At 37.5% G+C, this 13638-nt stretch overlaps 1 protein-coding gene across 3 annotated transcripts in view; it reads right to left on the bottom strand.

The window, feature by feature from the left end:
• IntS14 (integrator complex subunit 14) overlaps window positions 1–13638 on the bottom strand; it is a 286147-nt gene that overhangs the window by 30406 nt on the left and 242103 nt on the right. For all 3 annotated transcript variants that reach the window (XM_090377975.1, XM_090377974.1, XM_090377976.1), the window contains exon 6: window positions 3240–3319. In XM_090377975.1, the coding sequence (XP_090234101.1) occupies window positions 3240–3319 (80 nt within the window). The remainder of the gene's footprint in view (window positions 1–3239; window positions 3320–13638) is intronic.

Genomic DNA, 13638 nt, shown 5'->3' with positions numbered 1-13638 from the left:
AAGTTTAACCTCTGTGCAGGAAAAATAATGGAATAATTATTTAAAGAAATAATGCAAGGTAAATCATTCCTGACCAATCTGATTACTACTACGAGGATGTCACAAAGGAACTTACTGTAAACCTGGGATTGTAGACATGCTAATAAAAATGTTGGTCCCCTTACTGATTTTAATAATTATTGATAATACAGATGTAGGTATTTTAAGTTTGGTGCCTAAATTTGCTGATGATACAAAGGTGAGCACAGTGGTTAATGAGAGTAATCAGGGTATTATATTTCAAGATCTACAGATACTAAGTGGATGGGCCCAAAAGTGGCAACTGAGGTACTGGATTTGGGTGGCAGTAATCCCAGAATAAATGTACCATTTGGATAACACCAAATTCAAGGTAATTGATAAGAGAAAAGACCTAGAAGTAATCGTACAGTTTGATATGCAATTCTCTGAGCATTTGCATAAAGGCTACTAGAACCAGGGCTGGTGATAGCATTTGTGGCACCTGGGGCAAACCCTTGTAATGGTACCTAATTCATACTGTATCTTAACACACATATATATGCAGTAGTGCATCTAGCAGTGCCTATTTTAGGCGGCGCCCGTGGCAAGTGTTGTTCATTTATGCATCCCCAGTGCCGGCCCTGACTAGAACAGCACATGGGTTTTGTTAATGGAACTTTGCTAGCAGGGATAAAGAAGTGATTATCTCACTATATAAGGCAGTTATGCCACGTCTGAAATATTTTATACAGGTTAAGAAACCTCATTTTAGGAAAGACAAGATCTCTTGGAAAGGGTGCAGAGAAGAGTAACAAGATTAGCTTGGGACACAAAAGAATATTTGTACTAAGAAACTTCTGTTCTATAAATTGCAATCTCTGGAAACACTAGGTACCTGCATAGCAACCTAATTGAAGGATGTAGGACTTTAACACTTTTGAGGCGCCTCAGCCAGGTGGGAAGGAGCAGCAGTGAGTAGCACACGCTTCTTGATTAGACCGGGGTTCGAGCCCATCACCACCAAATACGGAGGATGCGGAAAGGTCAGGGAATGACCACCACATATCCCGGAGCAATATGGCCTTAGTTGCTAATCCTCCTAAAAACCAAAAAATAACAACAACACTTTTGCTACCAACTTTCTGATGATCTTTTTGACCAGGATTGAAAACCACAATATCGAGTCAATCTGGATTGGAGAGGGCAGAGACATATTTTGGGGTTTTTTTCTCACTATTAATCAGCCGAATAGCCGACCGGGCAAAGTACCTGCCTGGCAACCCAAAGGTCGCGGGTTCGATTCCCGCCTCGGGCTTGGATCAAAGTACTGCAAAAACCTTGGGAGGTGCAATATGGCCACAGAAGCCGATGCGCCAACAACTACCAAATCAAAAAAAAAAAAAAAAAAAAATCAGCCGAATTAATCAGCCTCCAGTGAAGGATGCTTGACAAAAATATCTGGTTTTTCTATCAAATTGGAAGAAAAAGTTCTAAAATTAGGGTTTTTCCTCCAAATGAATTAAAGACTTGATGCTGCATAATTGTGTAAGGAAGTAGTGAATGTGTTAAAAGGATTAAGTAAAGTAAATGCTGATGGCATCTTTACTCTTTCTCAATTGACATACAAACTAATGGCAGGAATAAGGCTTGCTTCCTTGCATTATGTTGATGCATGTTAAAATTTTCTGTTAATATGTATAGACAGTTGCAGACATATCATACAGCCACAATGCTCCCTCAATTTAATGCTCCCACCCAGGACTTTTTGGGAGCATTACCACAGTGTATTACTGTAAACCTGGGATTGTAGACATGCTAATAAAAATAAATAATGATGAGTTTTCAAAAGTAATGTAGTGTGATATGAAAAATATTTGTGTTGAGTCTAACTGCCTCTATTTTGAGCACTATACTAATTCTGAATATTTAAAAAAAAAAAAAAATTTTTTTTCACTATATTATCACATATAGAGATATATATGTAATTATTTTATGCATTCAACTGAATTGTTGTCCAGATATTAAAAATTATCTTGCTACTTGTAGCCAAACCTCTGTGCTCACACACGTGTTTATGCACATGTATATGTTGAAAATTTTCAAAAAATAATAAATTTTGTTTTCTAAATGCAACAAAGAAGACAACAATACTCTTAAATAGTGCAAATAAATTTATAGGAAGCAACTGGTGTTAGCAGTTCAAGTTTACTGAACTGCTAACAGTATAAGTGCAGCAGTACAGAAAACTTACAAGGTTCAAATGTAAACATGAAATTTGATTTTTTCTTACATCTGCTCATTAGTATTGAAGTGACCAAATGATGCAATCATTCATACTTTTATTAAAAAATAGTAGCTATAAGAATATTTTTATAACTAACTTGCATGTTGATCATCATAAATGAAATACTTGATTTTGTTAAATTTTAAACTTAAAACATTACTTGAAAATGGAATGAAACAAATAAAAGAAATAGAACATTATCAATTTTAAGCTATGCATTTGGTTCATCAGGAAATAATTATCTATAAAATCACATTAAAAATTGTATTTATTTAAAAATAAATACAAAAGTTTCAATTTCATGCATAACTTACAATTTAGTCTTTACTTACATTGGAATATATGGATGGAGTGAGAGTACTATAGCTCCTTAGAATTATGGTAATACTTTTTTTTTTTTTAATACCTCCTCATTTGGACAAAACTGAAACACACGAACCTTTAGTTCATTATTACAGTTACTCTACTCAACATTTATTTAGCATACTGACGTGGTGATAATCCAAACCACTTAGGAGGCAAAATAAAACAAAGACAATGCCAACTGTGCGGCTACTTTGTGAATAAAACTGCGTATGCACTTTGGTTGTGACGCTGATAGCCTCCACATGATTAAGCCAACATATAATGTGGAAGGAGTGCTGGAGCTTTTCTATATCTAAATGGCATTGGTATTAAACTATGGTTGATAGGACACTGAAATGAACTATCTCTATATTGGTTTGATATTTTTCATTATCTTATAATGCAAAATATCAAACTGTGTAGAGAAGAGCTGAATAAAACAAAACAAAATATATTTATCAATATTTGATGAGCACAGGAGTAACAATATGGTAAGAAATTTTTATGAGATGAAAGATTAGATATTTAAAATTTGCATATTTTTGTATATTCATGCTAATGGAAATAAATTATTCAAATTATGCAGAGAAAAAACAAACACATAACTTACCAGGTTCAAATGTAGACAACATGAGGTTTGATTTTTTTTTACTATCTGCCCAAGAGTATAACATACCATACCATTCACCACTAAATGAACACAAAAGGCAAAAACATTTTAGCTTTTATATTAGTTTCATATCACATTTATACAAAAAAAATAACTGCAAAGCTGAATTAAATTGCAGAAATATATATTTAGTAGAACTATACAAATCTCCAACGTTCAAGCTCAATTCAAGAAACAGAGAAAAATGATTTTTAGTTTTAAGTCATATTATATTTATAATTCATCAAACATTACATTAAGCTGACTCTTGATTTTTTAAGGAGTCCTTATGTGCTGTAATGTAATAACTAGATCGTATGTATAGCTTAGCTTAATTTTCTATGTATAGCTAAGCTATACATACGATCAAGACATGAATGACATCAAGTTGTTTTTACACCATTTTTTCTTCTTCTGAATATGGCTTGTAAAATATCAGAAATTATCAACAAAGTTAGTTTGTATGAACAGCAAAATCATTAATATTCATAATAAAAGGTTTGTGCATGGCATCTCATTTTTGAAACTCTTGTCAGCATTAGCATTACTAGAGGCATATGATGCAAGAAAGCAAGCTTATACAGCATCATCCAAAAAAAAAAAAAAAAAACACCCTCATTTTATCCATTAGCTCCAAAACTTTGTCTAGGTCTTCCTTAAATTTATTTAAGCTATTAACTTCCACAACAGATGGAAGTTTGTTACAGCAATCAACTACTTGCTGGCTAAAGGCAAATTTCCAAACATCTATTCAACATCCGTCCTTCCTCAATTTGAATTTATGCCACCCCAGGTTTGTAATCTCTGAGCACAAGGAAGAATCCCATCAGCATTGAGCCTGCTCAAACCTTTCAAGGCCTTATACACCTCAATCAGATCACTTTGTAGGTGCCTAGACTTCAGACACCGCAATTTGCAGAATTATAAGGGGCACCCCTTTGTTCCCCTCAACAATCTTGTTGCCCTTCTTTGTACTCGTTCCAGCAACTCTACATCTTTCTTAAAATGAGGCCTACACACCTGTATGTAGTACTAAAGGCGTGGCCTGACCACTGCCTTGTACAAAGGAATAATCACCTCCTTCTCCCTACCAGCAAAATCTCTGTATATCATGCCAAGACCCCATGAACTGCTCAGGCAGCTTGTCTGCACTGCTCAGAAAACATCATATCTGACTGAACAATTATCCCCAGGCCTTTTTAATTCTTTACCAACCTGATTGCAGTACCATACAGTTGGTACATTTCTCTGGGATTACTTCTACCCATATGCAGTACTTTGCATTTGACAATGTTAACTGTGGCGACTGAAATTTGACAATGTTAAATTTCAGTTGCCACTTTTCAGCCAATCTGTCAAACGTTTATAGATCCTGCTGCAGTAGCATACTCTCATTACTGTCATTAACAACCCTGCCAACCATCTGTAAATTTGGACATTAAGCCTGATATATCTTCATCAATATCATTGATAAATATACAAAATAACAAAGGACCACACACCTGAGGAACTCCACTAATAACATTAGTCCACGAAGAGCAGTGTTCATTAATTACTATAAGATAGTCTGTAATCAAGTCACAAAGGAGATTAGGCAAGCGAAGGCAGATTATGGCAGATCTTTGGCAAAGGATGCTAAGAAAAACAGCAAGGACTTCTTTACTTATATAAACTCTAAATTGGGGATACATTTGCACATTTCCAGTACATGGGGAAGTCCCCATGTACTGGAGATGTGCAAATGAATCCCCAATTCACAAAGGGGGATTGAAAGGTGTACACGAGTAATTACAGACCAGTTAGGTTAACTTCTGTTCTGGGTAAAATAATGGAGTCACTGGTTAAAGATGCATTTCAGGTCCATCTAGACAAGACTGCAGCAATAATTCAGACACAGCATGGGTTTGTTAAGAGAAAGTCTTGTCTGACAAATTTGATTGGATTCTATGATGTGGTTACAAAGGAATTGTATGCAAAAAATAATTTTAATATCATATACTTGGATTTCAGGAAAGCTTTTGACTGTTGCGCAACAAAGACTACTGTACAAATTGGAGCAGAATGGTATTAAGGGTAAGTTGCCATAATGGATAAAGGATGGCTGAGTGGGAGAAGACAGAGGGTGATAATTAATGGGTGCTGCTCTTCGTGGACTAATGTTATTAGTGGAGTCCCACAGGGTTCGGTGTTGGGCCCTCTGTTGTTTTGTATATTTATCAATGATATTGATGAAGGTATATCAGGCTTAGTGTTGAAGTTTGCAGATGATACAAAGGTTGGCAGGGTTGTCGTTTTTTGTTTTCTTTTTTAGGAGCATTAGCAACTAAGGCCATATTGCTCCGGGGATATGCGGTGGTCATTCCCTGACCTATAAGCATCCTCCGTATTTGGTGGTCACGGGCTCGAACCCCGGTCTAATCAAGTTGGCAGGGTTGTTAATGACAGTAATGGCAGTGTGCTACTGCAACAGGATCTAGAAAATTTGGGCAGATGGGCTGAGAAGTGGCAATTGAAGTATAACATTGACAAATGCAAAGTACTGCATATGGGTAGAAGTAACCCAAGAGGAACTGTGTGGTACTACACTTAGGGTGGTAGAAAATGAAAAAGACCTGGGAGTAATTGTGCAGTTAGATATGAAGTTTTCTGAGCAATGTAGACAGGCTGCCAGAGCAGGTCATGGGGTTTTGTCAATGATATACAGGAATTTTCCTAGCAGGGAAAAGGAGTTGATTATCCCTTTGTATAAGGCAATGGTCAGGTCACGGCTTGAGTACTGCGTACAGGTCTGCAGGCCTCATTTTAGGAAGGATGTAGATTTAATTGAGCATGTACAGAGAAGGGCAACAAGATTGGTGAGGGGAATGAAGGGATTCTCTTACCAAGAGAGGCTTAAGTCCTGCAAATTGCAGCGACTGGAGACTAGGCACTGGCGAGGTGATCTGATTGAGGTGTATAAGGCCTTGAATGGGTTGAGCCCGCTGAATTCTGATTGGTTCCTTCCGCTTGCTCAGATTATGAACCTAAGGGGGCATAAATTCAATTGAGGAAAGACAGCTGTAGAACAGATTGTGCGGAAATTTGCCTTTAGCCAGCAGGTGGTTAATTGCTGGAACAAACTTCCATCTGTCGTTGTGGAAGATGATAGCTTAAATAAAATCAATGGGGAACTGGATAAACTTTTAGAGGGAATGGCTGTGCGAATTTTTTTTTTTTTTCAGCTGATGCTACTTAAGCTGATACGCTTGCTTTCTTGCATCACATGACTCTATTACTCTTACTACTCTTTGTCTTCTCCCATTCAGCCACACTTTATCCATTGTAGCAACTTGCCCTTAATGCCATACTGCTCCAATTTGTTGTTTGTTTGTTATTTGGTTTTTAGGAGCATTAGAAACTAAGGCCATATTGCTCCGGGGATATGCGGTGGTCATTCCCTGACCTTTCTGCATTCTCCGTATTTGGTGGTCACGGGCTCGAACCCAGGTCTAATCAAGAAGCGTGTGCTACGCACTGCTGCTCCTGCCCACCTGGCTATGGAGGCAGCCACTCCAATTTGCACGGTAGTCTTCCATGTGGAACAGTATCAAAAGCATCCCCGAAATCCAAGTATATGATATCAAAATTATTTTTTGCATCCAGTTCCCTTGTAACCACATTATAGTATCCAATCATATTTGTCAGACAAGACTTTCCCTTAAGAAACCCATGCTGTGTCTCAATTAATACTGCAGTCTTGTCTAGTTGATCCTGCAATGCTTCTTTAATCAGTGATTAAAGAAGCATTGCAGGATCCCCTATACAGTTATTAGTGTCCTCTCATAATATACATGGTGGCCACTGCAAAACTGAAGGGTTTGGAAAAGTCATAACTTGTTCATTTTTAATCTTTTTATTTTCTTTTTTTTACAGGTTATAGAGCATCCCTTGGAGATTAAAATGGCTAGGTATGGTGTCCAGCAACGAGTAAAACTAGTTTGGTTTTCTATTCCAGTGAAAGATCAATTATTGAAACTCAGAGAAAATACTGGCAACATTTTAAAGTCCTCCTAGCGATAACATATGATTCGGAACCTAATCGCCCAGTTTGAAAGAACTGGATGAGTCGGTGATCTTCCAGGAAGAGGTCCTAAGCGCACTGTGCGCACTGACGTAGCAGTGGAAGCTGTACGGCAGAGTGTCCTTGAGGATCTATCTGGCTCTACTTGTCATCGCTCTGCTCAACTAGGCATCACCAGAACATCGCTTCAGAAGATTCTGGTGGTCTTCATCGCTTCAGGTGGTCAGTCTTTCAGTAGCCACATTTTAATCTCCAAGGGATGCTCTATAACCTGTAAAAAAAGAAAATAAAAAATATTAAAAATGAACAAGTTATGACTTTTTCAAATCCTTCAGTCTTTCAGTGGCCACTCTATATAAAAAAAAAAAAAAAAAAAAATCAAATAGAGTCAGATACAAGGTTGATCTCACATGTGAAAAAATTTGTGGCATTGAATTGAAAGAAGTTGCAGGTTCTAAGAATCTTGAAAGTGGTGCTAAGGAGTCTGATCTCACTGTTGCTACAGAGACCAATAAGTCTGCAAATTTCAAATGTAGATTAAGAAAGAACTGGATTCTTCGTGTAAGCTAGAATTTCAGGATCCATCAAGGTATATATCAAGGTAAATTGTCACTGAGTCAAAGCAAAGAATCTTTTGAGATCTCTATCTCTGGAGATGTAGGTGAGAAGATGTTGGAATGGGAGGAGGTTCTCTCGGGTAAAGCTATCATGTTAGCAGAATTGGATAGTGAGGATAACAGGGAAAGGACATGGCACTTTTGACACCACGTAGATCTCCTGATATTCCATCAAAACACATCATCAAAGGCAGTTATGCTACGGTGGGGAAGAAAATTCAGTTGGATCACTGTGTTCATCATGCAGTAGGTCTCCCATTTTAAGACGAAATAATAAGAGGAAAGTCAAGGTCAGTGTGCCTAAAAATGATTGGGATAAGGAATTACGTAAAGTTAAGAAAAATGTTCAGAGTGATATGGATTTGGCTGAGAAAAATGAAAATTCTTCAGCTAAAATTGAGATAGGGAAAGACACTGAAGCGAGTATCTTGTCACAGTGTTCAAAAGAAATTAGGAACGAAAATATGAATTTTAATCCTGTTGTCCAAAAACATGACTTCTTCTGGGGAGAGAAACTGCCTCGTGCAGATGGTGATGTCGGAGGAGATAATACTGATAGCTTTACAGAAATAACATTTAAATTACGTAAAGATCTGGATGATTTCCTTTTTTGCCAAGGAGAGTGGTATCAGTCGGAGTTCAATCAGAGGGATACTGTCTAGATGGGATCTTCTTGAAGCCATGGTTTTGTAACTTGGAATACAGAATGAGAATTTAAGGAATGGATACTATGTATGCATGAATCCACTCAGAATTATAGGCAAGATACGGATAACCGAAAAAATCTGAAACTTTATAGTGATGTAGTTAAGAGTGACGTAACTTCTGTTGCAAAGGATGTTGGCTTGAAAGTGAGTTCCTCAGACGATGAAGCGGCTAGATCATATGATGATGAGCATGTTTTATTAATTCAAGCTAATGATGACTCTGGATGAGTAAAGTTTGTGCATTTTACTCTGATCCAAGCCTGAGGCAGGATTCGAACCTGTGACCTTTGGGTTGCCAGGCAGGCACTTTGGCGCCTCCGTAGCCAGGTGGGCAGGAGCAGCAATGCGTAGCACACGCTTCTTGATTAGACCGAGTTCGAACCCGTGACCACCAAATACGGAGGATGTGGAAAGGTCAGGGAATGACTACCGCATATCCCCGGAGCAAATATGGCCTTAGTTGCTAATGCCATATTTGCTCCTAAAAACCAAATAACAAACAAACAAACAGCAGGCACTTTACCCACCTGGCTGGCCCAGTCGGCTGTTTTAGAGATGTAAACTAAAAAAGACAGAAGAAATAAAAAAGTGTGGACAATTGATACGGCTTGGATTAGCTTTTGGATTTCCCTAAAGACCTGGAATGAAGTTAATTGTGTATGATGTTAGTAAGAAAGTTCAGAAGGGTGATCTTCTATGTAACATGTACGAGAAAAATCTTTTGCATTTGGGATTGAAGAAAGAGGAGACGGTTGCTGAGGTCACTGTTCGCTTCATAAGTAGAAACAGGAGTGATTCTGGGAATAATTGGATTTTGGAGGTTTCACAAAGAATTAGAATGTTTCTAATGCAACAACAGCACTTGTTTGTTGGACTGATGTCATACAGGTTAAACGATTTCTATCTTGTGACTGTATGTTACAATTGTCAGGGTTTTGGGCATACTACCAAAACATGTAGACGAGAGATCCTATATGTAGCCATCGTGCTGGGAAAGGCCATACATATAAAATTTGCAAAGACATTAACAAAGAGGCTGTGGGTTCAAACTGTATTGCTAGAAATCATGTGGGAGACCATTCTGTTCGTAACAAAAAGTGTCCAGAATATCAAAGAGTACTTAAACTAATTAAACTGCATACAGCGGATTCCTTTCGTAACTATGGCTAATAGTCCGAATTACTGTAACTCAAATCAGTACACTCACAATATAAGTTCGTTTAAAGGTTTGAAAATAATGCAGCTGAATGTGCAGTATTCTCGATCTGTTGCGGATGAAATAAAAATTGTATGTCAATGAGCAAATATTAATGTTGCTTGCATCCAAGAACCTTATTATGTGAATGATAAGATAGTTGGTTATTCCCTTTCCTGTAGGGTCATATATAATTCTTGTCCAGAAGTGAGAGCTGTAATAATTGTTTTCAATTCTGATTTAGTATTAACAAAAATTGAATCCTTATGTAGCAGTCATGTGGTTTGTGTTAACATTCAATCAACTGTGTTGGTGCATTTGTATTTGTTTCAATATATTTTAAATACAACTCTGACAATTGGCAATATTTATTTTATATGGATAGTGTTCTTGATAAGCTAGGAGATTTGCCTGTATTGTTTGCAATTGATTCTAATGCCAAGAGTTCACTTTGGTTCAGTGGCACTACTGATGATAGAGGGAAGGCTTTAGAGGATATGATAGTGGAGCAGAAGCGTAGGGTTCACAATGAACCTGGGGAGGAGTCCACCTTTTGGACAGTAAATGGTGAATCAAACATATACGTAACTCTTACAAACTCAATTGGTGCTAGATTTATCTGTGGATGGAAAGTCAAATCTGACTGGGAATCGAGTGATCATCGTGCGATATTTTATGAAATCAATACACACAGGGAAACAATGTTGGCTTGAATCAATTATGGTACTTTTCTGTTAGGCATGCAAGCTGGGATAACTTTGAGATAAGTCTGCGGTGGGCCATGATTGTGATCTCTGAGTTATCCAACATGACAGGTGAGAACTCTGTGGGGTTTTGCAAAAACTTATCTATGATGCATGTGTAGCTGCTATGAAACAGATAAAACATAGACCAGTTAAGTGGTGGACACCTCAGCTTACTCTATTGAAAAAACAAGTTAAAGGCTAGGAAGCAATTTCAGAAGAGCAAACGTAGGGAAAGTGCCTTGGAAGTTATTTGATTAAAGAAAGACTATCAAAGTTTTCGTAATAAGTATGTCCATGCTATCGCTAAACAGAAATATGACTGCTGGAAAACGGTGAAAACAGCAAGAAATAATGACCCATGAGGATTGGTTTATAAAATTTGTATTGGAAAATTCAGAGCAGCTGCTGATATTATATCTTCTATTGGCAAGGGCACCACTGAGACGTGTAGTTGGGAAGATTCCATGAGTGCAATCTTAGATCACCTTATAGGTAATGATAACATGGCTGATAACCCATGTGTTAATCTAGAACATCGTCATATGCAGGCGTTGAATGAGTCGTATGGTAACGACATTGAAGAATTACCCTTTACCCATAATGAACTTCTCACCGTTGTTAAGTCCATTAAAAATAACCATCGTCATATGCAGGCGTTGAATGAGTCGTATGGTAACGACATTGAAGAATTACCCTTTACCCATAATGAACTTCTCACCGTTGTTAAGTCCATTAAAAATAACCAATGTCCAGGTGTGGACCTACTGGAGGGAGAGGTAATCAAAAAGTTCTCTAATCTTTATTTGAACAAATTGTTACAAAGATTTTAATAACTGTCTAAGAAATGGTGTATTTCCATCTTTGAGATAAGTCTGCGGTGGGCCATCTATGAATGGTGTATTTCCATCTCCTTGGAAGGATACACTGCTCAAGATTATCCTAAAATCTCCAACCAAGCCAACCAGTTCACCTGCTTCATATAGATGTATTGCATTGCTTCCTGGTCTTGGTAAAGTTTATGAGAAGCTTTTAACCATGCAGATTGTTATCTACCAAAGCAGTAATATCGGCATTTCTAAGAAACAATATGGTTTCACTCCTGGTGTAGGTACTGAGGATGCGCTTCACTTTTTAGTTTGCAATGTTCGGAAATTGAATTATAAATATATTTTGGGAATTTTTGTAGACTTTGCAGGTACCTTTGATTCCATTAGTTGGAACAGTTTACTGATGAAGTTACACATGGTTCTTTTAATATTTTCTCTATAATTAAGGATTACTTTAGGGATTCACAGTAACAATTAAGTCAAATTTTGGATCAATTACGTGTTGTGTGACTCGAGGCTGTCCGTAGGTGTCTATCTTTGGTCCTTTAATGTGGAACTTGGTTTTGGAACATTGGCTCAAGAGAGAATTTGACCACTCTCACACAATAGCCTATGCAGATGATATGGTAATACTTGTGCACGGAAACACCAGAAAGGAGCTTGAAATGAGGTCGGATTGCCTATTGAAAGAATTATGCAAATGGTGTAATTTACATAGGTTGACAATCTCTACATCCAAAACTAAAATCATGAAGTGTAAATTGGCTCTTAGTAAACCTCCCCTCGTAAAGTTGAATGGTATTTCCTTACAGCAGGTGTTAATGATTAAATACTTGGAAATATGTACTGCTAGTGGCTTGAACTTTATATTAATTATTAATTATATATCAGAGAAAGTGAAGAAATTTATTGTAATGATCTCAAGAATAATGATGTTTGTTTGTTAGTTGCTTTTTAGGAGCATTAGCAACTAAGGCCATATTGCTCCGGGATATGCGGTGGTCATTCCCTGACCTTTCCGCATCCTCCGTATTTGGTGGTGACGGGCTCGAACCCCGGTCTAATCAAGAAGCGTGTGCTACGCGCTGCTGCTCCTTCCCACCTGGCTACGGAGGCGCCTCAAGAATAATGCGGGTGGAATGGGGGATAAAGGGGAAAGCACCCCATTTGATCTATGATTGCATTTTTCTGCTGATTGTTACATATGGTGCATCAATCTGGGTTGGCCATGCAATCAAAGTAAGCAACAGCAGAAAGCTCTATTCTATACATCGAATTATGTTACTCAAAATGGTTATGGCCTGCAGAATGGTTTCCACAGAAGCTTTGCAAGTGTTAGTTGGCAAAATGCCACTTGATTTGCAGTTAGTGTTTAGAAGCCTATCTTTTATTTGAGAAGAGGTATAAAATCCGAGTTGCTGGACATCGAAATTAACACTTTAAATGACTTGAGAAACGAAAAGAAGAGGATTTGGGAGCTCCTTTTACAAAAATGGCAAAACAGATGGAATTGTTTGGAAAAAGGTAGAATAACATTCAAATTTTTCCCTTATGTTAATGGTGGAAATTATATTAAACCAATCTGGTTAGTACCAAATCTACGTTGTACATTCTTACTAACAGGTCACGGATCATTTTTTGCTAAACTGAATAGTCTTGGAATCATAGCAAGATGTAACTGTACGTGGTGATCTGGAAACATGGGAACATGTTGTGTTTAATTGTTTGGAATATGCTGATTTGCGTTTGGATTTACTGAATAATGTTGATAGTGTAACTCGTCTGGTGGATGGAATTGAGCCATTACTTATTAAAACAAGGGAAAATTTTATTGCCTTTCAAAATTTCGCAAATTCAGTTTTCGTGAGAAGGAATATACTTTTGCAATTGGAAGAGTTAAGGTTGAATAATGGATGAATTGGTGGACTGTACCCTCTTCTTTATATGGAACAGTATGTTATTTTTTATATAGGAACAGAGAAAATTCTTTGCAGAGGTGGACAGGATGTTGGTACTCTGTTTCCTTAATGGGTGGGTGTTCACTTCTGCTCCTGCCAATACAGTTGGCAAGAAGCCTTAGTTGTTTTTCTTGGATTTGATTCCTGCAATAATGTTTTCTTCAGGCTTGATTTTGCTGGTTAATATGAGTAACTTCTGTTGAGCTCTCTGGCTGCTGGTAGATGGCTGTTCGTTGAACTCTGTGTGTTT

Source organism: Mastigoproctus giganteus, chromosome 7, assembly GCF_048544385.1.
Source record: "Mastigoproctus giganteus isolate SK-2022 chromosome 7, ASM4854438v1, whole genome shotgun sequence".
Taxonomy (NCBI): Eukaryota; Metazoa; Arthropoda; class Arachnida; order Uropygi; family Thelyphonidae; genus Mastigoproctus; species Mastigoproctus giganteus.
This window is presented reverse-complemented; position numbering and strand designations above follow the sequence as displayed.